Source organism: Hemicordylus capensis, chromosome 2 (assembly GCF_027244095.1).
Source record: "Hemicordylus capensis ecotype Gifberg chromosome 2, rHemCap1.1.pri, whole genome shotgun sequence".
Lineage (NCBI taxonomy): Eukaryota > Metazoa > Chordata > Lepidosauria > Squamata > Cordylidae > Hemicordylus > Hemicordylus capensis.
The window spans coordinates 413,294,093-413,319,323 of record NC_069658.1 but is presented as its reverse complement, the minus strand read 5'-3'; the positions used below and the strand labels follow the sequence as shown (position 1 = coordinate 413,319,323).

The 25,231-nt window shown below is 45.7% G+C and overlaps 1 protein-coding gene across 9 annotated transcripts in view; it reads right to left on the bottom strand.

Annotated features, from left to right (window-relative positions):
• The window catches only part of BPTF (bromodomain PHD finger transcription factor), a 148,268-nt gene that overhangs the window by 70,941 nt on the left and 52,096 nt on the right, over nucleotides 1-25,231 (bottom strand). For 8 of the 9 annotated variants that reach the window (XM_053291896.1, XM_053291898.1, XM_053291892.1 and 5 more), the window contains exons 3-6: nucleotides 24,686-24,909; nucleotides 11,993-12,199; nucleotides 11,547-11,738; nucleotides 106-279 (exon numbers count right to left, since the gene is read on the bottom strand). In XM_053291896.1, the coding sequence (XP_053147871.1) occupies nucleotides 106-279; nucleotides 11,547-11,738; nucleotides 11,993-12,199; nucleotides 24,686-24,909 (797 nt within the window). The remainder of the gene's footprint in view (nucleotides 1-105; nucleotides 280-11,546; nucleotides 11,739-11,992; nucleotides 12,200-24,685; nucleotides 24,910-25,231) is intronic. The other variant, XM_053291890.1, reaches the window with a different exon arrangement.

Sequence of the window (25,231 nt, the reverse complement as noted above, 5' to 3'; positions counted from 1 at the left end):
CAACAAAAATGGCAATTACAGGCATTTCTTAAAACATGAAAACTACGCAACTTAAAAATAAAAGACTACCAATGACCATACCATAGTGACAGATTATTTTTTTACCTAACTCCTCTGAGCTCTGGGATTCTCCTTCAATATTTTCCACTTCATCAGATGACCTCATCAAGTCACTTTGCAGAGAATGTAGTTCATTGTTACCACTGATTTCTGGATCAGATAGGAGTGCTTCAGCAGATGTACCCTCATTCAGGATAGAAATTGACTTAGCGGTTTCATCTACAAAAGAAAACAACTATTTTAGATAGGACTACCTCAAGAGCATTTCAGAATGCAAGATAAAATTCAATTTGGAAGCAGCTAAAATGTCAATACTAAAACAAGACCAGACAACAATGCTTACTTAAATGGGAGCAGCACTTCTCTATTTTTTACACACACACACACACACACACACACACACACACACACACACACACACACACTTTTACAAATTTTAGTAGCAATGGTTTACGATTTTATTCTTGCATTTCAGCAAATGTGAAAGACCAAGCAACAAGCTCTGCAAAATCATGAGTTTTTTTCTGGATTGCACCACAAGAAATATGTGCAAGGGACTGCATTCTTCTATGCTCATATTGGGTAGGGAAAGTGACACAATCAGTCCTGCTCATGGGTTTATGGTTTTTAGATACATACTGCAGTCTTGTGGAATAGTGCCATAGGGAAATGGCTTCCCAGTTAATTCCTCCATCTCATAATGAAGAAAAATAGGTTACTTACCTGTAACTTATGATCTGGAGGTGATCCGTTGTCAGTCATGAGAAATGGGTTACTGCGCCTGAACAAGGACTTTCCAGATGGATTAAATAGCTCGTCTCTGGTGCCTTTCCCTGTTGTGCACATGCTCAGTGCCTTCCTTTACTTGGCAGTCGGAGGCCATTTTGATTCAGTTTCTCGCAGACCTCCTGATGTTCAGACAAACCTTGAAGTGTCCAATCAACTGTCCATACAGGTAAGTCATCTGCCAGTCTTACAATGCTGCAGCGGAAAGGTACGGGTGGGATAACAATGCATCACCTCCAGATCATAAGTTACAGGTAAGCAACCTGTTTATCTGGAAGTGATCCACTGTCATCATGAGAAAGGGGTGATTAAGCAGCTCCCCCCACCATGGCGGAGGGTGCAGCTGTTCCACTCACTATAGAAACCTCTTGAGTACCTCTCTTCCAAATCTGGCTTCAGCAGCCACAAGTAGGTCGATGGCATAATGCTTTATGAAAGGCATATGTCTAGTCTAAGTGGCAGCTGCACACAAGTCCTTAAAAGGGAGTCCAGATAAATGAGCAGCAGAAGTAGCATACGTTCTCATGGAGTGTGCTTCAACACCTTCCGAGGTTGCCGGTTTTGTAACTTTTATGTTAACAAAATCAGTTCAACCAACCAATGAGAGAGCCTCTGTCTTGACACTGCCATGCCATTATTCTTGCCTTTAAATAATACAAAGAGCAGCTTTGTACGTTGAAAGTCTTTTGTCCTTTTCAGTTAACGGGAGAAGGCAGCACCTGACATCCAACGAATGTAAAGCCTATTCCAGGCATGTCTCAGGCTCTTGAAAAAATGCAGTTTTGGGTATCAAATAACGCAAGCTTGGCTCATGAAGCGGCTCAAAAGGAGGTTCCATTAGTGAAGCCAGTATTAGAGATAGACTCCGCTGCTCAGGTGAGTGGTGCATAGGAGGATATAGGTTATTGATGACTTGCAGGAACTTTTTGCATCAAGGATGAGAGAAGGCGGTCCTGCCTTGCCAGCCTCTGCACTTAGCTGAAATAGCAGCAAGATGCACCCATAAAGATACGTTTGCCAGACTAGATTCTTTCAGACTGGTAAGGTACCGTAGAATCTGATCCATTGAAGCTCTGAATGGGTCAAATCCGTGGTCCTTGGCATAAGTGGTAAAAGGCTTACATTTACTAGTATAACTTTTCCAAGAAAAAGGCCTACAACAGTTTAACAGGATTCTCTTTAATAGCTGACTTTCCACACTGTAAGCTGCAGTGTCTGCAGGGACACTCTTCAACCTCTGTCTCTTGTTAGCAGATCTGAGTCGAGAGGTAGATGGCAAAAATTGTTCCCTGTCAGTCTGAGTAGTGATGGAAACCATGGCTGGCATGGCCACCATGGCGTCACTAAAATAACTTTCACATCATCCTGTATCAGCTTGCCTACAACTCTACTGACTAGGGGCAGTGGAGAAAACATATATAGCAGATTCTTGTTCCTGTTGTACTGAAAAGCATCCCCCAGAGATGCTCACCCAATGCCCGATCTGGAACAGAATCATGGAAATTTCTTGTTCTCTTCCGTTACAAACATATCCACCTGGGGAATCTCTCACGTGGCAATCGAACAGTCCAGGCACGCTTGCTGGAGCACCCATTCAAGATGCTGTTAATCTTCGAATGTCCTGCTCAAGTCGTCCGCTAAGACTTTCTCCACACCCTTGATGTGGACAGCCACTAGCAACACATTTTGGGCAATGCACCAATTCCAAAGTTGTGTGCTTATTGCACATAGAGGCCTCATAACTGTGCCTCCCTGGCGACTGACATAGGCAATCGTCGTAGTATTGTCCATTTGCAGTTGTACTGTGGAGTCCTTTATTGGTGCGCAAAAGACATTCAAGCCAGAAACGCCGCCATCAGCTCCAGGAGGTTGATGTGCATCTTCTGCTGTTGTGCTGTCCACAAGCCCTGAGTTTGATGGCTCCCGCAATGTGCTCCCCACACGGAAGTGTCTGTTGTTACCCACCTTGTCTGAGTCAGAGGTTTGAAAGACATGACTGGAAGTAGATTCTCCTGCACTTTCCACCATTGCAAGGACTTCAGTACACGGAGGGGAATTTCCAGCAGCACCTGCTGATTGTTGACATTTGGGCAGAATGACAGCAGAAACCAAAGCTGTAGTTGCCGCATGTGTAGTTGAGTATGGAGGATGGTTGCTTTGCAAGAGGCCATAAGGCTGAGCAACCTCTGAACCTGTTTGGCCCGCTGTAGCGGTTGGTTTTCGAATGCCTCCACCAGAGAACAAAAGTGAAGATATCATTTCTCCGATAGGAATGCTCGCTTTGACAGCGGGTCCAACACTGTTCCAATGTAATCTATCAATCTTGTTGGTTGCAGTTTCGACTTGGCCCAACTGACCTAGACTCCCAAGTCCTCCAACAGTTGCAAGACATACTGGATCTGGGACTCCAATTCTGACCTGTCCTGGTGTACCAGGAGCCAGTCATCCAGGAAAGGGAATACGATGATACTCTGTGTATGCATGTAACCTACAATTGCTGTCATATATTTGGTAAACACCCTCGATGCCATAGATAAGCAGAAGGGCAGGACCCTGTACTGACACACTGAGCTTCCTAAAGAGAACCATATGTACTTCAAGTGGTTGTGTTGAATTTCAATATGAAAATACGTGCCTTTGAGATCTAACATAGCAAGCCACTCCTCTTTGGTGAGTAGTAGAAGAATTCCTTGCAGTGTCATCATACAGAACTTGCATGCATCAATGAATTGACTGAGGTCTTGGAGATCCATAATAGCTCTGATCCCGCCATCCTGACTCGAGATGAGGAAATAATGCAAGTAGAATCCCTTCAGCCAGTCCTATCGCTCCTTTCTCCAATAAAGTTCATATTTCTTCCCACAAGGCAGGAATTGGGGGAGTGATCTTCATGCCCTCAAAATTTGGCAAAGTTTCAAACTCAATTGCATGACCAGTATTGATAATTCTTAAGATCCACTTGTCTGATGTTATCTGGTTCCATGCTGAAACATGACTGACTAGTCTGATGACACAGGGTGGCAAAGGAGGTGGTATTACAGACATGCCACTGATAGCCAGTATTTTAGTGTTCAAAACTCTGTCAAACGATGATGGTATGTGTGGACGACATTCTTGGGAATCAAAATGACTGCTTGGAGGCATCCTTTCCAGCACGGTGCCTTTGATTTTTGTTTTTCTGACCAAACCCCTTTTTGTGGTACGGCTTGTACTGTTTCTTAAAATCTTTATGGACTTGATACATAAGAACGTTGTCAAATGAAGTTCCGGCAGCGGGAACAGCCTTGAGTAGTCGACTCAGTAGACGAAAAGTTCTTATCTGTAAACTTTGACTTTTAAAAAATCCCTACCATAGAGTCTGTTGTCTCACTAAATGGTCCTTCGTAGTTGAATGGCAGATTTTCAATGTGATCTCTCATCATTCTGCAGGATTGAACAACGCAACCAGGCATGCTGCCTGAGAGAGACTGCAGTGGTAATTGTCCTAGATTCACAGTTTTTGCCAAGTGTTTGAATGTGCTGTCTGGTAAGTTCAGCTGATTTGTTAAGCATTTCCTCATATTTAGACATAAAGTCCTCTGGGTTCAGCAATGAGAGCTCCTTTTGTAAGGAGTCCCACAGGCAATAATTATAACGGGCCATGCAGGCCACATAATTCACAATGAGAACAGACAGGCTCACAGTCAAGTAAATGTAGCATCCAACAATGTCCAACTTTCTATCTTCTTTATCGGAAGGAGTCAAATGATGGTGGCCCGATTTAGATGAGATTGCACAGTCTATTACTAACGAGTTCAGAATAGGACGCTTTTAAAAGGTAAGCAAACTCTCTAGACACTTGGAAGTCAGAGTAGAAGTTTGCAAGACTTCCCATGCTGTCTTAGCCGCTTTAATTATAACTGGTAACATGGGTAAGATGACAGGCTGCACTGATTGTACTGTGGTCATCAAGGTCTGGAGTAGGTCATTTTATCTCTAGACCTAGAAACTCAGCCATTTGCTGTATCATCTTAGTGTAGAATTTCAATTTCTCATTAGGTGAGGTGGATAGTTTCGGGGGTATGTCCAAGAGTGGATTTGAAGGGTCCTCCGGAACTCCCCCTTCACAATCAATGTATGACTCAGAGGAATCGTAGGAATTGTAATAGTTGTCAGACTGTATAGGAACCACCTCTGAAACTGATACTGGGGCACCCAATGGTTGTACAGGTGGATGCACACTATCTTCAGCAGGAGGTGGTGTTATTGGATGCCGAGGCAAGGACTGTGCCGCAGGTGCGACAGCCACATCAACCAGAACAGGTGTAGTCTGAACACCTTGACTCATCCCTATGGGTCGCTGCAGGTATAGAATGAGGTGGTGGCGTGGCAGCAGGCTGAGGCAGCACACACTGTACAGAGACAGATTGCTGTTACTCAATATTGTCTTGCAGTATATGCTGCGCCTTCCGTAACTGAAATTCTGTGAAGTCCAGTTTTGTTGCAGGAGACATTGTGTGCAGTGTTCCCTCTAAGACGTGTGTGCGCCACACGTTTTTGGATGTCCGCTCAGTTCATTTTAGATCCCGCTCAGGTTGATGAAGATCTCATTCTGGATGCAGGTGCACACACACTGCCTTGATACTGCCAGCTAGAACAAAACTCATTCCGCACAGAGATGAAAAAAATTAGAGGGTTTACTGATTATGTGTCTAAAACCACATTCGAGTAGCAGGTCCCTTTTGTGGCACAAAAGGTTTTGAAGGGATAAATGTAGAAGATGGCCTCCACAGTGTGACAGAGGTGGCAGGAGGCATAGTGGCCGTCAGCGTATCAGGTCACACTAGTTGGAAAGAGGAGAGACTCATTCTGGTCTTAGAGCTTGCAAATGGTGACATGGATGGAGTTTTAGGAGTTGAGTCTCCTTCCGCATCCACATCAACATCCAAGCTGCCGCTCAAGAACCCCTGAAACATGGAGCTAGAAGGAGTGCTGGTGGCAGAGTCTAACATACTAATTAGCAACTTCACAGTGCTGTGACCTAGAAAGGTATCATCAGCATTGTCAAACAACAGCAGAGGAAACCTCACCGGTGTCCGCGCTGGAGATAATGTCAGAGGCTTGTAGGAATAAGGAGGCACCATTGCCAGTGGTGAACTCGGAACATTCTTTTGAGTCAATCCATGTTCGATATCTGCCATCAATAATAAATAATGGGGTCAGCATCGATGTCAACATCAATCAACATGACCCATGTCGACGGACACATTAGTGGGCCATTGGAGAGTTGAGAAGTCTTCAGCTTTGAAGGTTTCATCAACGAAGAATCCATTGGTGTATATGAATCTCGACACTGAATCGACGTGGCCAAGGGAATCCTCCACCTTGATGGACATGGGAGTCTTTGATTTATGTTTCTTCGGAGGTGGACTGTCGGTGTTGGAAGCGACTTGATGCTACTTATGTTCCTTATGTCCAGCACCAGAGCTTCTTGGCTTTTTGAAGACAATCTCTTCAGGGTCATTTGGCAGGGTTTTAGACTGTGCATGCACAGACCCTGACTCTGACAACAAAACCATCGATGTCGACAGCGCCAAACACATGGATGTTGATATCCCTACTCCAGTCTCAGTGTTGGTGGACGCAGTGCGCCACCATACAAAGCTGCTGTGAAGTGCAACGGTCGATTTTTTAAAGTTTGTTTCGAAAACTATTTGCAAATCCTACAAGCACATGCTGTTCACCCAAAAAACAACAGGCACAAGTCATGTTCATCAGTAGAAGGCAATTTCACTCTACACTGAGAGCAACATTTGAAAGTAGCCTTCTTTCTCCCCGCTCCCTCCATTCTAATGGCAAAGCCTTAGAATTCCAAACCACCAAGTCAGACATTCAGAAACCAAAGAAGAGTAAGCTCACAATCTGTAGGTCAAAGAACACAGTCAAATCCTATCAAATAAAGTTTTCTTTTCTCATCACTGAAGAGCAACCCAAAGGTCTCGATGTGTGGTCAAAAATAAACTGAATCAAGATGGCGCCCTACTGCTGAATAAAGGAAGGCATTGAGCACGTGCACGGCAGGGAGGGGTGCCACAGAGGAGCTATTTAATCCATCCGGAAGGTCCTTGTTCAGGCACAGTAACCCATTTCTCATGACTGACAACGGATCACCTCCAGATCATAAGTTACAGGTAAGTAACCTATTTTTCTTCATTAAGTAACCAGTCTGCATTAGATGACTTTCAGTAAGACTTTCCTATTAGTAAAAGAATACTTCATCAGATCTTCATTTGAGAGCCCTAAGTGATGCTTAATGTTCTCATCAAATTTCACATTTCAAACTACTTCAGTTTTGATGTACTACATTGCTGTGTTGTATCCTAAAGTATGCATGTGGAAGGACCCTTCCACAAGCAAACTTCTCCATCCCCTCCTCTCCGAAGCAGCCCTTCTCTCTTCTGTCCCCTAAAAAGCTTCCTTTGAAGGTCAGGGACGTTCAGGAACAGAGTGAGGAGAGGCCTTGGGAGGGCACAAGAGACTGCTGTGGGATCAAAGACAAATGTTAAGATAGTTTTGCAATGAAAGGTTGAAAGGAAGATGCCCTATCAGTCACGACCATTCCAGCAGTGTGAGGCATACTGCACAGGCAATTTTAAGCAAGTGGGCAAAATGCCTTAAAGAAACTGGCCAAACTGATATCCATCAGCCAAGATAAAGAATACTCCACTGGGAAGGCTACTTTCTAGAAACCATGGAACATGAAAGCACACACACACACAAAATTGTGTTACTTCTCCAGGTGTGTTACATCTCCTGGGCTGCTGCTGAGCTGGGGCTTCTGCCATTATATAGGGCAGGCTGGCCCAGGGGCGCGAGCCTCTTGGCGCGAGCCGAAGGGGCGAGAGCACAAGGGCTCTCGTCCTTGTGGCTCTCAGCTGTGGGGCGAGCTGCCTGGGGGCCCAGAAGATCTCTCTCCTCTGCCTGGGGTCCCAGAAGATCTCTCTTCTCTGCCTGAAGATCCATCTTCCCTTAATCGAGAAGCTAGCAGGAGTTTACATCAGCCTGGTTCTGGTTTTTATTAAGCCAAGTGGCCGTGGTGGGTTAGTCTGGGGAGATGTGTCTGGGAGAGCGAAAAAGTGGGTCTGGAGTGGGGGCGGCAATATCACGGGTAGCGGGCAGAGGGAGGTATGGCGGTGGGAGTTGGGCGGGCCGTTACAGGGGAAATCGGTCCAGGCAATTGAGGTCTGTTCCTTTTTCCGGCCCTTCTCCCAACCCTCTGATCCTAGAGAGCTCTGAGAACACTCCTTCGAGGATTAGGGTGCTGCTGCTGAATGCCAGGTCAGTTAATGCAAAAACATCTCTCATCCACAATCTGATTGTGGATGAGCGTGCTGACCTGGTTGGATGCACTGGGCGGGGTCGGTCTCTCTCAGCTTTGTCCTCCAGGTTTCCAGATCGTGCAGCAGCCCCGCCTTGAGGGTCGGGGAGGAGGCGTTGCAGTCATCTTTCGTGAGACTCTCCCCGTTCCAGGTGCCCGGTCAGGCAATCTCAGAATTTCAAGTGTTTGTCCTTGAGGGTGGGCCTCCGAGATAGGCTGGGGATTCTGCTGGTGTACCGACCACCCCGCTGCACTTCAGTCTCCCTACCTGAGCTGGCGGGGGTGGTCTTGGAGGTGGCCTTGGGTTCCCCCAGGCTTATTGTTTTGGGGGATTTCAATGTCCACGCTGAGGCCCCCCTAGTGGGTGCGGCTCAGGATTTCATGGCAACCATGGGCCTGTCTCAATTGGTATCGGGCCCTACCCACGTGGCGGGACACACTCTGGATCTGGTTTTTGCCGACCGGGAAATAAATGACCTGGAGATGGGGGAATTTGAGACCACTCCCTTGTCATGGACAGATCATCACCTGGTGGGGTTTAGTTTGACTGCTCCGTCTGCCCTCTGCAGGGGTGGTGGGCCGATTAAGATGGTCCGCCCCCGGAGGCTTATGGATCCGCTCGGATTTCAGATGGCCCTCGGGGAGTTTCCAGTGTCCAGAGCTGGTGACCTTGTCGAGGCCTTGGTTGATCTCTGGAATGGAGAGATGGCCCGGGCTGTTGACACGGTTGCTCCTAAACGCCCTCTCCGGCTTGGTGGAGCCCGTTCGGCTCCTTGGTTTTCCTCGGAGCTTAGGGTGATGAAGCAACTCGGGCGACGGCTGGAGCGACGCTGGAGGAGGAGTCGTCACGAATCCGACCGAACACGGGCTTAGAGCCCATTTTAGGGACTATGCTGTGGCGGTGGGGGCGGCGAAGAAATGCTTTTTCTCCACCTCCATTGCGTCTGCTCAGTGCAGACAAACAGAGCTGTTTCGTGTGGTGAAAACCTTGCTCCATACATCCCCCCAGACAATGGGGGAGGAGTCATCTACAGCTCTTTGTGATCGGTTTGCCTGTCGCTTTGCAGATAAAGTCACTTACATCCGTGCTGACCTGGACTCAAGAGTTTTGGCAGTTCCGGCAGACGTGCCTTTGGTACCATCTGGTCCCGTTGTGTTGGATTCTTTTCGGTTGGTGCGACCTGAGGATGTGGACAAGATCCTCAGCAGTGTGCAGGCGACTTCATGCGCTCTTGAACCTTGCTCTTCATGGCTAATAAAAGCTGCCACGGAGGGGACAGGCAGATGGTTGGAGGTGATTGTTAATGCTTCATTAAGGGAGGACAGGATGCCATCGTGCCTCAAAGAGGCGGTGGTAAGACCACTATTAAAAAAGCCCTCCCTTGATCCCTCCAACCTGGACAACTATAGACCTGTGTCTAACCTTCCCTTTTTGGGCAAGGTGATGGAGCGTGTGGTGGCGTCCCAGCTGCAGAGGGTCTTGGATGATACGGATTATCTGGACCCTTTTCAATCTGGCTTCCGCCCCGGGTATGGGACTGAGACTGCCTTGGTCACTCTAGTGGATGACCTACGCTGGGAACTAGACAGGGGGAGTGCGTCCCTGTTGGTTCTGCTGGACCTCTCGGCAGCGTTCGATACCATCGACCATGGTATCCTTCTGGGCCGCCTCTCGAGTATGGGAATTGGAGGCACTGCATTGCAGTGGTTCCGGTCCTTTCTTGAGGGGAGGGTCCAGGAGGTGGTGCTGGGGGACTACTGCTCAGCCCCGTGGCCGTTGGCCTGTGGGGTCCCGCAGGGATCGGTCTTGTCCCCCATGCTGTTTAACATCTACATGAAGCCGCTGGGAGAGGTCATCCGGGGATTTGGACTGAGTTGTCAGCAATATGCGGATGACACTCAGCTCTATCTCTCCTTGTCATCTGATCCTAGGGAGGCGGTGGATGTCCTGAATCGGGGGCTGGAGGCCGTGATGGGGTGGATGTGGGCTAACAAACTGAAATTGAATCCGGATAAGATGGAGGTACTGTTGGTCAGTAGGAGAGCCAATCGGGATGAGGAGATTTTACCGGATCTGGATGGGGTTGCACTCCTCTTGAAGGAGCAAGTACGCAGCTTGGGGGTACTACTGGACCCGGCTCTGCTTTTGGAGGCTCAGGTGGAGGCGGTGGCCAGGGGTGCCTTTGCACGGCTTCGGCTGGTGCGCCAGCTGCGTCCCTTTCTCGAGAAGGCAGATCTGGCCACGGTTACCCACGCCTTAGTCACGTCGCGGCTGGATTACTGTAACGCGCTCTACGTGGGGCTGCCCTTGAAGAATATCCGGAAACTGCAGCTAGTGCAAAACACGGCAGCAAGGGTGTTATCTGGAGCTGCCCGTTGGGAACATATCACCCCCATTTTGAAAGAGCTGCACTGGCTGCCGGTTCGTTTCCGGGTCCAATTCTAGGTGCTAGTTTTGACTTTTAAAGCCCTTAACGGTTTGGGCCCGGGGTATTTGAGGGACCGCCTGCTCCCAAGGGTTGCTGCCCACTTGACAAGGACATCTGAGGGGGCCCTGCTCCGGGTGCCGACAATGAGGGAGGCCCGGCTTTCGTGCACTCGGGACAGGGCCTTCTCTGTTGCTGCCCCTAGACTCTGGCATGCTCTCCCGGTGGCCATTCGTTCCTCAGACTCCATCACGGCTTTTAGAAAGCTTTTAAAGACTTGGCTTTTTACCCAGGCTTTTACATGATCGTCTTTACTGTGGCTTCTCTGTGTTTTTATCTGTTATGTTGTCGTGTTTTTATGCTTGTTTACATGTTTTTAGCTTGATGTTTTTATTGCTTGATGTTTTTACTGCTTTTATTGTATGTTTTAATTTTTGTAAACTGCCTTGGGGTTTTCTTTTTAACGAAAGGCGGTATAGAAATGTAAAAATAAAAATAAATTAAAAAAAATAAAATTAGCACTTCTGCTGGTAGTCTAATAGCAGATTAAAAAGCATGAACTATGTCTAAAGAACCTTCAATAAACCCTTGCAGCAGTTGCACACTAGCAGTAGGTTTTATGACAAAAAATGTATACAGTTCTGTAAAGTAATCTCTAAAGGATCTAGAAACATAATATGCAAAGTCACACTAAACTTAATCCAATTCCATATATCTGAAGGGCACAGAAATATCAAGTATATATACACTCACATTAAATTTGGGATGCTACTAACAATCTAAAACATGTGCACTGCAGACTCAAAGATGGGGCTGCGAACAAGCAGCATCATGTATTTTAAATGGTTTTAGTTGCTAATAATGTGCAAAAGCAGTATGATGCACTACATACAAATACAGAGGCATTGATACAGTACCTTCTGTACCTGAGACGTCTTTCAGGGCCGATGATGCCAGTGTCTTTTCTTCCACGTTGTTATCAAGTATTTCTGATTCACAGCCCACTGTGTTCTTCCCTTCAAAAGCATTAGTCTCTCCCACAGAAGGGTTCGTGATGTTGCCTCCAATAGGTGATGCCACAGAGTTACTTTTATCCCCGTCTATTGGCTCTACAGTAAAATGCACAACAAAGCTTTATAGATACGTTTAACATTGGCTAATTTTAACCACCCAGAAATTAATTTCATGACAACTGCTTGTCCTATGGCCATTCCGTAGCATCACTGAGAAATGATGGCTGATTCTGTAAGTGAGAAAATCTCTGTCAAAATGCGTTTTAAACACATTAAGTACTAAACAGTTTTTAATACACTGAAGTGGACACTACTACAGCAAATATATTAAACAAGTGTATTAGCTTTACCTTCCTTTCGCTCTCTTTCAGAACTTTCCTCCAGTGACGTTTCATTTACATCCAGTTGTTCGTTTAGAAGTTCCTCTTTGCCATTATCAGTATCTGTACTGTCTTTATTCTCAACATTGACTTTTTCTTTTTCTATTTCATCAGCTACTAAGCCTTTATCCTCCAATATTTCTCCCTTTCTGGCTCTGATTGCTTCCAGAATTTCTTCTAAAGCAAAAGGCAGAAAACTCAGATAACATACATCAATGTCAAGAAGACTAGGGCCCTGAAGGACCATATGGCAAGAACTGAGAGTGTAGCAAGGCTACAGTTTAGAATCAATTCCCTGCACCATTGATCTACATGGTCAAATAATGTGATATACATACATGTGAGAGTTAGGGTCTGGAGTGTTTGGCTTACAAGGACTGAGGCTAGCCAGAGGCAGTGAGGAAGACTGGGGGGTCGCCAAGAGGCCAGAGACTCCTTTCCCACCTGAATCACCCTTGCCTGAGCCAGGAGATTTGCCAAGCCAGCCCTGCCTCCTCCCTTCAACCATGACCAGCAGAGAACACCAGCTGCTGGAATTCCTTCTGCCAGCTTAAGCCATTGTCTGATTGCCCTGAGAAGGTGCAGGGGCCAGTTTCATCAGCCAGGCTCCAGAGTCCACTGGGGAGTTTGGCTTAAAAGGACTGGGGCAAAGCAGATTTGATCATGGGTGAAGGAGCCAACCTGGCTTGTCTAATTGAGACCTGGTTGGGAGAGGCTAGTGGTCCTGTGTGGGCCCAACTTCTTCCCCCAGGGTACTCTGTTATTGAGCAGGTTAGGTGAAGTGGGCAGGAGGTGGGTAGATTGGTAAGGAAGTTGTTATAAGAATAACATCTCCCTTACCAGGATCCCTGAGAGAGAATTGACTTATACTGAGTATGTGTATCTTAAGTTGGGGACATGGGATAGATTGTGTATTCTATTAGTGTACTGTCCACCCTGCTGCCTAACAGACCCCCTGAGCTGACAGAGCTGGTGGCTGAGTTGGTATTACTCAGGCTGAGTTGGTATTACTCAGGCTTGGTTGGAGTTACCCAGGCTATAGGTGTTGGGTAATTTTAATATCCACTTTGGGTTTGGCTTGTCTGGTGCTACTCAGGGGTTCATAGCGGCCATGACATCTATAGTCCTATCCCAATTAGTCCTAGGACTTATGCATGTTGCTGTATCTCCCAGTGGTTTTCGATACCATCGACCATGTCGCCTGAGGAATTTGGGGATAGGAGGCATTGTTTTACAGTGGTTCCACTCCTATGTCTCAGGGAGATTTTAGATGGTGGCACTTGGTGACAGCTGCTCTTCAAAACAGAAACTTCTACATGGAGTTCCTCAGGGCTCCATGCTGTCACGAATGCTTTTTACCATCTACATGAAACCGCTGGATGAGGTCAACAGGGGATTTGGTGCTCGATGTTATCAATATGCTGATGACACCCAAATCTATTTCTCCTTGTCATCGATATCAGGAAATGGCGTTAGCCCCAAATGCCTGCCTACAGGGAATAATGGGCTGGATGAGTGATAATAAGCTAAAGCTGAATCCAAGCAAGACGGAGGCACTCATTGTTGAGAATCATAATCTGCAAGACAAGATAGAACTTCCTGTTCTGTTCTTTCTGGTTACACTCCTCCAGAAAGAACAGGTTGATAGCTTGGGAGTGCTCTTGGACCCAGGTCCCACCCTGGTGCCTCAGGCTGAGTCTGTGGTTAGGAGTGTTTTTTACCAGCTGTGACTGATTCAACAACTCCACCCATTCCTTGTGGAGAATAACCTGAAAACAGTGGTACATAAAGCTGGTAACCTCCAGGTTAGACTACTGCAATGTGCTCTATGTAGGGCTGTCCTTGTACATATTTCAGAAACTTCATTTAGTTCAAAATGCAGCAGCCAAATTGGTCTCTGGAGTATCCCGGAGAGACCACATTATGCCTGTTCTTAAACAGCTGCACAGGCTGCCAATATGTTTCCAGGCAAGTTACAAAGTACTGGTTATTACCCTATTATTTAAAGCCCTGAATGGCTCCAGTCCAGGTTACCTGAGAGAGTATCTTCCTCTAAAAGATCCCCACTGCTCAATAAGATCATCATAAGGAGGGGTCAGTCTTTGGGTGCCACTGGTTCATCTGGTGGCGACCTGGGGTCTGGCCTTCTCAGTTGTCGCCCCAGGGTTCTGGAACATACTCCCCGTGGATACAGGAGGATTATCTTCCTTGGAGGCCTTCAGGAAATCCTTAAAGACCCAACTTTTTAGCTTGGCTTTTAATGATATCTAGTTTTAATTCTAATTTTAATCTGGTCTAAAGGTTTGCTGATTTTAATTATTTTGTTATGAGTTTTTGATTTTATTAATTAATTGATTATTTATTATTAAAACTTCTATACCGCCTTTCCAAAAGGCTCAGGGCAGTTTACATTAACACACCATTAAAATCAGTTAATAATTAAAACAAAAATTATAAAGCATAAAACAATGATTTAATTTATATACCGCCCAGAGCCACTTGAGGAAGGGCAGTATATAAACTGAATAAATAAAATACATATTGTGAACTGAGCATGTGAGCCACAGGACAAGCAAGATTTGTGCAATGCTATTTGCATTTTATGTTTTGCTACTGTTTAGGATGTGGCTGTTTCTTGTACATCTGCATTCAGAATATGTAAGACGATCGAGAATCTGTATTATTAACATTTTCTCAGACAATAATAAGTTGGCTATTTTCTCCCATGTCAAATGGAGTTGGCATTTCACAAGCTATAGTGAAATAAGCTAATTTTTCAACCACTTTCTTTGTCTGTTTCCTTGGTTTGTTTCTCTCAGTTAATTCAAAATTACAAACTATTGTACTGAAGCTCTTAAGATTGCTTTCTTCTATTTCTGGATGTATAGTCAATTACCTGTGAGCCAGTTTTCTCCACAATGCTGTGAGATTTTGAAAATACCAGGTATTTACGCTTAAAAGCCAAATGGTACGTTGTAAAATAAAACTCAACATGGATGGATGGATGATAAGAGTATCTGAATGCATGTATGTGTCAGGGTTAATAATATGCATAATCACTGGCCACTGCATATATTCACTGGACATCAAGATGGATAATAGCTTCATGAAGTGGAGATTGTGCATGTTCTCTGGTCAATATGCCAAGACTTTGATTCAGAGAACTGCAACGAGTGTTCTGCATATGCAACAGGGCTTTTTTCTCTCCTCATTGCAACCTCTGTAAAGTTGCTCTCAAGGATTAAAAGACCTATTGGAATGGTATATGATGGTGCTTGGGGAGCTGCAGTGCGTGAGTGAAGGAGAGAGACTGACTGATAGAAATCTGAGACTCTGTCCTAGTCACTTAAGGGGCTCTCTGGATCCAAGTCAACGTCTCTTTAAGAGAATGTGCAGCTATTTACAGAATTTTCTATATGCTTATTCAAGATGCATATTTCCCAGTCAATACGAGTAGTTAAAACACCTTGCAGAAAGTAAGTCTAATGACTGCATATGCAGGGAATGTTGTACGTCTGAACAATAAGCATAGTCTCGGTGTGATGCTGGAGAATGTGAATTCATCTAAGGGCTTTTGTACACTGAACAGTGTACATAGCACCCAAGTGAGGTCAGAGAATGGGAATTAACTGACAATAGGGGATCCTGTATGTTGCTCCTGTATGTTGTATCATCACAGGTGATTTGCAAGTTATAGCAAAGAATGTGCACAAATGTCTAAAAATTGTGCAAATTAATCTGAAGGCTTGATAAAAACAGGTTGCTTACCCGTAACAGATGATCTGGTAGTGGTTCCATACATTCATAAGTAGTGGGTTTTGTGCCTTCGCAGATCAGCTTCGGGAAGAATTTGTTAGCTCCTTGCGACGCCAACCGCCTACTGCACGAGACTGTAGTACCCTGTAGTGGCGGTTAGGCGTCTCCGTATTCAGTTTCTTGATGGCCGACATAGCAGCCAGGTCTTTACAGCACAGTGGTATGTCCACAGTGTTCAGTGGCTTGCTACTCCTGCAGAAGGGATGGACGGGTGGGTTTTATGAATGTATGGAACCACTACCAGATCATCTGTTACAGGTAAGCAACCTGTTTATCTGGATAGTGATTCCAACATTCATAAGTAGTGGGTGAATTACAAGCTACCCTGTTGGAGGTGGGTAAGCACTGCAAGTCACTGTAACACCCTTTTGAGGACCGCCTGTCCAAATTCTGCAGCCTTAGTGCGCAGATCTATGGCGTAGTGTTTAACAAACGTCTGGTGGGACGACCATGTTGCTGCTGTGCAGATATCCGTGAAACGAATGCCTGACAGATGTGCCGCAGATGTGGCGTTAAGCCCTAGTGGAGTGTGCCCAGATTGCAGACGGTGGGCTGACTCCCTGTTGGTCATACGCCAATTTAATCAATTCTACTAACCAGAAAGACAATTTCTGGCGATTAGGCGAAAACCCTTTATACTTGCCCTGCAGGCCAACAAATAACTGAGGTGTCCTACGAATATCCTTCGTGACCTTCAAATAGAAGAGAAGGGCTTGGCGAACATCCGATGCATGCATAGCCCACTCGAGTGCGGATGAAGGTTCCCAGAAAAAGGTAGGCAACACAATTTCGGTATTAAGGAAACTCTAACAATTTTTGGATGGAATTTGGGATCCAAGCGCATGATGACCCGTTCTGGATAAATCCTTGTATAAGGCTCATCTATGCGGAGCGCACGTAGCTCACTTACTCACCTGGCCGAGGTGATGGCCACTAAAAAGAGTGTCTTTAAGGTTAAGAGTTTCATCGACGCAGTTGCCAATAGTTCAAAGGGTGGTTCCGTCAGTGACGAGAGCACCAAGGAGAGACTCCACTTTTCAGCCGGCGGGTGGCAGGTACAAATTATTGATGCCTCTCAAGAAATCCTTACACCTCGGATGGGTGAAGACCATCTTTCCATCCCACACATCATGGTGTGCTGATATAGCTGCCATATGCACTTTAATCGAGACATTCGCCAGGCCGCTCTGTTTCAGAGTTGTCAGATATAGAAGAACGGCCTTCAGGCTTGCTTCTTTGGGGTCATAGCCCCTAGAGGCAGCATGCGCTGTAAATCTGCGCCACTTTGCTCGGTAGCTGTGCCTTGTCGACAGCCTACGGGTATTTAGGAGAATCCTCCTTAGTAACTGATCCTCCATGCCGTGAGACTCAGCACGGGCAAGTTGGGGTGCACCACTTCCCCCTGGTCTTGAGTTATCAGATCTGTCCATTGTGGCAGCCTCCTGTACCTGCCCTGGGACAGTCCGAGTAGCTGCATGTACCATGGCTGCCTTGGCCACCATGGGGCAATCACTATTGCCTGAGTCTTGTCTTGTAAAAGCTTGGCCACCACCCTGGGCAGCAATGGGATTGGAGGATAGGCATAAAACAGTTGTTGGCTCCATTGATACTGGAACGCATTCCCCCTTTTGTATCTGGGCCGATTCCCATCTTGGAGCAATAGTGGTCGCATTTGCTGTTCCTTAACGATGCAAATAGATCCACCTTCGGTCTGCCCCAAGCCTGGAATAACTGTGCCAGTATCACCGGATTCAATTCCCACTCGTGCTGGTTCAGCACAAGTTCCCTGCTCAAAGAGTCCGCTAAAACGCTCATGGTGCCCTTGATATGAATGGCAATGGGATAAATCCCACATGGAATGCACCAATTCTACAATTGTAGACTGAGGCTGTACAATGACCTGGACACCGTCCCACCCTTCTTGTTGACATACCCAATGGCTGTTGTATTGTCCATCTGCAGTTGGACGGTTTGCCCCATGAGCTTCTCTTGGAAGGCAATCAAGGCCTTGTACGCAGCCAGCAGTTCTAGAAAGTTGATATGCAGAAGTCTCTCCTTTGGCGTCCACTGTCCCTGCATCTTGTAGTGTAGTAGGTGGGCACCCCAGCCCTGCAACGAAGCATCGGATGTCACCGTGGTGGATGGCCTCTGCAACTGGAACTGTATGCCGTTGAGCATGTTTGATTCCTTTGTCCACCACATCAGTGAGTCCAGCACTTTGCCCGGAAGTGTCACTTGCTTGGATTGTGGCTCTAGACTTGGCCTGTAAGCTCTCAAAAACCAGAGCTATAGCTTGCGCATGCGTAGCCTTGCATACAAAACCGTGGTGGTGCAGGACGCCATGAGGCCGAGAATCACTTGTATAGTCCTTGCTTTCTGCACCAGATTCCTCTGACATAAGAGGATGAGTGCCTGCAGTCGTGAAAACCGTTCCCTTGGTAGTAAAGCCCTTTGGGCCGTCATGTCCAACAGCGCCCGGATATATTGAAGGCGTTTCGCTGGCCGTAGAAAGGATTTTCCCCAATTGATGTTTACGCCCAGATCGCTCAACAGGGTCGTTACCATGTGTACATGCTCCAGCAGTTGTTCTTGTGTACCGGCCGTCAAAAGCCAGTCATCCAAATACGGATAAATGGACAGTCCCTTTGTTCTGAGATGGGCTATTATCACTGCAACACACTTCATGAATACCCGTGGGGCGGTGACCAGGTTGAAGGGTAGCACGTTGTATTGATACATTTCGTTTCCTATGGTGAAGCGGAGATACTTGCGATGGTTTTCCTGAATGCCTATATGAAAGTATGCATCTTTCAAGTCGAGCGTTGTAATCCTATTCTCCCCATGGAGGAGAGGAAGGATGGCTTGCAACGTTGTCATCCTAAATTTCTGTACGTCAATGTATTGATTTAGGCCCCAGAGATCCATGATGCCCCCATCGCGCCCCCATGATGCCCCCTTATGCCCCCATCGCGCTTGGGGATTTGGAAGAAACGGGAATAAAATCCTGACTGCTGAGAGCCCACTGGACCGGCGATATCGCCCCCTTCATCAAAAGCTTTCCCATCTTCTCCCTCAAGACAGAGGTTTCAGTAGTTTACTTCACACCCAGAAATGGAGGATACTCCTTGAACTCTAGTGCATAGCTCGTCGTCACTATGCGCAAGACCCAACGGTCTGATGTTATATGGTGCCATGCTTGGGCATGGCTTGCCAGTTTGATGGTAACTCTGGCATAGCTCAAGGAGATGGTGTTCCTTGCTGTGATGTTGGTCAGGTTGCTTTGAAGAGGCGAGTCGCATATTGGCAGTGGGCTCACCTTCGGATCAAAGCTGTTGCTTTGACTGTGGTGTCCTCTTATTTTGGCCAGACTGATTGGCCCTGTTTTTAGGATAATAAGGGTGTTTGTTGCTGTTTCCAAAATGCTGGTAAGGCCTCCTGAAGTCTCGTTTATCAGACTGTCGGTAATTCCCCTGCCACCTCTGGTATTGATTGTACTGATTATATGGGCGGTATCTGTTAGTATATTGTGGGCTGGTGAATGATCGCGCGGTGTTCTGAGATTTCTTCCATTGCTCCATATTCTCATCGGTCTTGTCTGAAAACAAGCCCGCACCATAAAATGGAAGAGTCTCAATACGACCTCTCATATCCTGCTGTAAACCTGTAGCTTGCAGCCAGGCATGCCTCCTTAGAATAATGGACTATGTCAATGTCCAAGATTCCAACTCAGCTAAGTGCTTTGCATTAGTCAATTCCTGACGGGTAGCTGCAGTAGACCTTGCGAACACAGTCTCAAATCTTTTCATAAACCCTCCTGGTTCTAGTTTAGCACGCTGATCGAACAACACCTCCCATAGGGAATGCATATATCTTGCTTGACAAGCCACATAGTTGGCAATTTTGATAGACAAGCACGCTGTCGAATACGTGCGCCTTCCCAGGACATCCAACTTACGGCCCTCCTTGTCCGCAGGTGTGGTGTGACGTTTGTCGCCTTTAGATGTCATTGCACAATCAACTACTAATGAATTTGGAGCAGGGTGATGCACCAAATAAGCATTCTTCTCCTCTTGGACGCGATAGAGCGCCTCCAAACACTTCGAGGTAGGCGCCGAAGTTTGAAGCACTTCCCAAGCTGATTTTGCCACCCTGGTGATATGAGGCAGCATAGGTAAGTACACTGGCTTCAATCCCGAAGCCACCCTCATCATGTTGTAAACAGGGTCCTCTAAGTCAGTGGTCTTCTCCTTCAAGGTGAGGTCTAAGACCTGAGCCATCTCAGCTACCTGCTGATGATAGCCCTTAATCTCCTCATTGGGTGATGTCGAGGGAACTGTTGCAACATTAGAATCTGGATCTGGGAGAGCAGGTGCCTCCGGGTCATCTGGATCAGCAGTTGAATCAGAGGTGTAATCATCTTCTTAATCATCATCACCATCGTCATCAGATGAAACAGGTGAGTTGCCCACAGCAGTCGAGGTCACATGCATTGGTACATGAGTATGCGTCGTCTGAGCAGTCACTTGGTACAGAGTGGATGTGGGAAGCGGTGGAACCTGTGACACATTAACTTGTAGGGAAACTGAACGCTGATGTGGTAAAGGCACCGATGCCTGAATGGCCATCTCCGTGTGTTGCACTGGTGTTAAAGCCGTTTGCACGGCCGTCCCCTTACTAACCCTGGGGGTTTGTTCTCGTTCATGCAGCCATTCCCTAAATAAGGCGTAGTCTCCGCCTGGTATCCTCACCATGTCACCCCAACCACTACTGGGCAGGAGTCCTGTGACCGGTGTCCCTTTAGCCTAGCTGACAGAGAAGGTGTCTTGGGAATTTGCCCAGGGAGGTAGTCAGCCTTGTGAAAACCTGCAAAGGTCCCAGTTGAGGGAGTACTTTCTTCAGAGTGCAGCATGCGGGTTAGGCGGCTAGCATCCTGTTCCTTGCTCGCCCTTGGTGTCGCCGGGGATTGCACCGGCATAACCTCCTCCGCTAAGATAGGATCCACCGACGTCGTCTCTTCCTCGATGTCGAGCTCAATGTCGGGGTCAGCGTCGAGCTCCGTGTCCAAAATCACTGTGACTGTAGATTCCGATGCAGCCATCGACGTCGATGGGTGAGCCACGGCTACAGTCAGTGTAGTCTCGTCCCGACATTGCGCCTCTGGATTCGAAGTGCGGCTTCCAGACTCTAACCTGGATGCCTTCGACGTTGACTGTTAACTATGCCGAATGCCCTGTGTTCGAGGCCCAGGAGTCAGCGGCGACTGATAGGGCATTGGAGCCGGAGACAAGGAAGCCGCTCGACATCGAGGGATCACATAATCCTGCAGTCCTGAAGGCGAAGGGTTAAGTTCCACAACTTGGTCACAGTGTTTATGCTTCTTATGGGCAGAACCATGTATTGAAGCGTCATACTTGTGCTTTCTCTTTAGGCCAGACCGCCGATCCAATGGCTGCTTAAACGTCGATAAGGGGTCCGATGCCGAAGCACTCGACGTTGTGGCCCTCGATGTCGAAGTGGCAGATGCCGCAGTTTTAGAGGCCGAGATTCTCCTCGACTTCTCCGGGTCTTTAGACTGCGCTATTGGCACAGGACCCGGTGTCATAGCCTTCTGAGTAGCACTAGGCAGCAATGCATCTTCCAACAAATAGACTTTAAGACGCGCTGCCCGATTTTTAAGCGTCTGTTTATTGAAGGTAACGCAGACCAAGCAAGATTTCATATCATGCGCTTCCCCAAGGCAAAACAAACAGAGGGTATGGCCGTCTGTTGAGGGGATCTTTCCACGGCAATCAGTACAACGTTTAAAAGCAGTCTTGCCAGGTTTACTTGTCTTGCTATTGCTGCTCATTTTTGTAAACCGGTAGCTGTTCTGTTCCTAGGTCGTAGGGGGAGGTCCGAGATCGTGGTCAAAGCAGTCGGATGAAGAAAAAGCATAGTCAAGTCCGTATCCAGAAGTTCAAAACCGTATCAAAGTTAATGCCAAAACCAAGGGAAATCCATAAGAGAGCTCAAAGTCCATATCCAGAAGTACAAAAAGCCTTTAAACGAAAAACAAACTTTCCACGAGGAGCAGTCTCCGAGTACTGATCGCAATGGCGGCCAGAAAGAAACTGAATATGGAGATGCCTAACCACCACTAGAGGGTACTGCAGTCTCGTGCAGTAGGCAGTTGGCATTGCGAGGAGCTAATGAATTCTTTCTGAAGATGATCTGCGCAGGCGCAGAACCCACTACTTATGAATGTTGGAACCACTATCCAGATCATGCACACACACAGTAAGCTTCTTCAGATCCAAGCCTTTATTTGTCTGGAAAAAAATGATTAAAGGTACAAGCTATAACAAATAAAGGCTTGGATCTGAAGAAGCCTCTTCTCCTAGTGCAGGGTGGTTGCCCATTTGCCACATTTACTGTCCCCTACCCTTGCAAAGCCACTCCAAAAGGGTCCTCAATCCACTTAAGTCGGTTTTACAGGGGTGGGGCAGGGCCACAAGCAGGAAGGAAATCAGCAACTTCCCCCACCCCACATTTAACTGCCCTGTTTCAAGACTGAAGCAATTGCAGCTTTGTCAGAAATATTCTTATATTGATCACGAATATATATTAAGTCTCTGAGATGAATTCAAGTTCTCCATCACTTTGAGACTATGAATACTGGTCAGGTAAAATGCACTGCTTAAGCTGCCATCATATGCAGGTTAAGGCCATATTTATTACAAATATTTATAGCCCTGCTCTAGGTACAGAGACTTTCAGAACAGACAGCAATTTAAGAATCAAATGGACAATTTCAAATAATCAAAGCGCAAATCTCTCTTGAAGCCTGTGCACATGACCAGAGAAGGTGCACAATTCTCTCTTTATGGTGATCTTATGTATACACTCTCCATGAAGTTCAGCACTTACTTGAGATTCATTTCTAGAGACTGAAAACCAAGCCAGAACCATTTATCTCTGACAGTCTTGATGTTACCTCCTTAAAGCTAACTCACTCTTTAAAAAATGTTGACTCCCCTGCTTTGGGTAGGTGGGCATAATGGCTTAACGGGGAACCTCTTTTATTCCACTACACCTCTGAAGGCTGTGACAGATTCAGCAGCATCTGAAGCAGGGATAGCGTTCCTGGTGGCCAACTACCACAGATCACCATTACCTGTACTCTAGAATGAGGCAGGGTCTTTAAATAGACTAAAAGATGTTTAGCAGCAGCCAGCTGCTGGGAACACTATTACTGCTTCGACCACTGTCAAACGAGAGGTGCGGGGTGGGGAGGGAATCCTGCCACTACTACTAGTCCAGACATCAATTCCAGGTCACCAATGGTGAACGTGAGTGGTTAGAGACAAACACTGATGCATTTGAGTACCAGCAGGAGCTTATGCAATGATGCAAGACAGCAATGATAGATAATGAGAAACCTCTGTAGCTCCGTTACATTGCAGGGTTGATCTGATTCACAGAAGGACTCAATTTTAATTATTTAAATCACAATTTAAATCACTAGTCCTGAAGATTCTATTTCATCATTTTCTAGTAAAAGTACATTCTTGTTGCCTGATATAACCTTAATACATATTCAGGAATAAGATAGATGTGGGTTTCATTTTTAGAAGGTAGATACACACTGTATCTCATAATGCTGTTTCATTCGGGCAACCATGCCTTGCATTTCTTTGTTACACTGTTTGCATTTCACACACATGCTTGTCTTACCCACAGGTACAGGAACTTAATTAAAATATCCCCAAATGGGGTCTCTTTTATAGCCTGCTGCTATGATAGGTGTTATGGTTAGCATTCATGAGATCTCTTTTTGACATAGGTAATTTTTTTTAATCAATTGTTTTTAAATTTTTAAAATCTGATTTAAATAGAAAACCCAATTTAAATTATGAGTGTTGAACATGTGTGAATGGGTCTTGCATCTTTGCACTTTTAGAGAAAGGGAGGAGGCAAGGGCTTGACTGTGTGTGGTGCATATACATCACCTGCAGAATAGGAATAATCAGGTCTGTTCTCTCTTACCCCCAATATATGCTGTTAATATGTTCACAGAATATAATTATCTGTTATAATTAACGTTCATGAGATATCTGACCTAGGTTATTTTTATAGCAATTTTAAAAACCCAAATATCTCATTTAAAATTTTAAAAATCTGATTTTTAAGAAAATCATCTATTTTTATCAACCCTATTATGCTGAGTTTCCAGAGTTTAAGTTTTTAAACCAAGTTTACACACAGATTAGGACTTCCCTGTAAAAGCAACAGGAAAACCCCTGCTACCTTGGCAAAGAGGCACCTTTTAATGTGGTGATTCTCTTTATTTAGCAGGGGGAGAGTAACTGGCCTTATCCACTCCCAGCACAGTACCTCCAGTGACTGTTGCTGGTGTGTATCTCATGTTTCTTTGTAGACTGTGAGCCCTTTGGGGACAGGGAGACATCTTATTTGTTTGTTATTTCTCTGTGTAAACTGCCCTGAGCCATTTTTTGGAAGGGTGGTATAGAAATCGAATGAATGAATGAGTAAATAAAGTAAGTCCTGGACCACTGACTAACCTTATTTCTCAAATCATCTATATGGATAACAGATTGAATGGAACCTCCTCAGACATGACTAAAGAATGTATACATTCTACTGGCTCTAAAAGCTGCTTTCAGAAAATAATCACCTCTTTATACAACTCCAATCCACAGAATTCCTTATTTGTAACAAGACAAATAAATATTTCTCACAAATATTCTGCCAATGAAATACGTCAATGAAAGTCAAGACAGAAAGGTTATTATTTAATAATGCATCATGTGTAGTTAGCAATTCCAGACCAGTTAAGCATATTCTTACCATTTGCTGCAGTAAGGAAAGATTTGTTGCTACCCCGTGCTTTATTAGTGAGGTCTTCTGTTATATCCATATGCCGATGTATTTCTTCACGCATTTCTTCCAGAGTTTTGCAGATATCAGCTTCCCAGTAATCTTTGTCAAGGCATTCAATTAATTCTGCCAGCTGGACTTTTGTGCTATAGTACCAGATTTTCTTATCTTTCTCACACTCTGAATCTTCTTCTCTGCGATAGTATTAGAATAATTGTTTATGAGACAAAGTGAGGATAAAAGATCTATAGCTATGTTATTTTGGAAAGAAAATAGCAAGAAGAATAACTTAAAATCCAAGGTTCACTTTGGAGCAACATGCCTTTTCAATTCACCTTAGTCTCACCATTATCAAACTCCAAAAGGATCATCATCATGAATAGCTGCTAAAATAAATTTTAAAATTGCTTCCAAATTTGATTTGTATAACAATATCACTTGCTGAATTACTTAAAATTTATATCACCACACAACTCCCTTTTCCCAACTTAAATGCAAATTATGAATTCCTATACA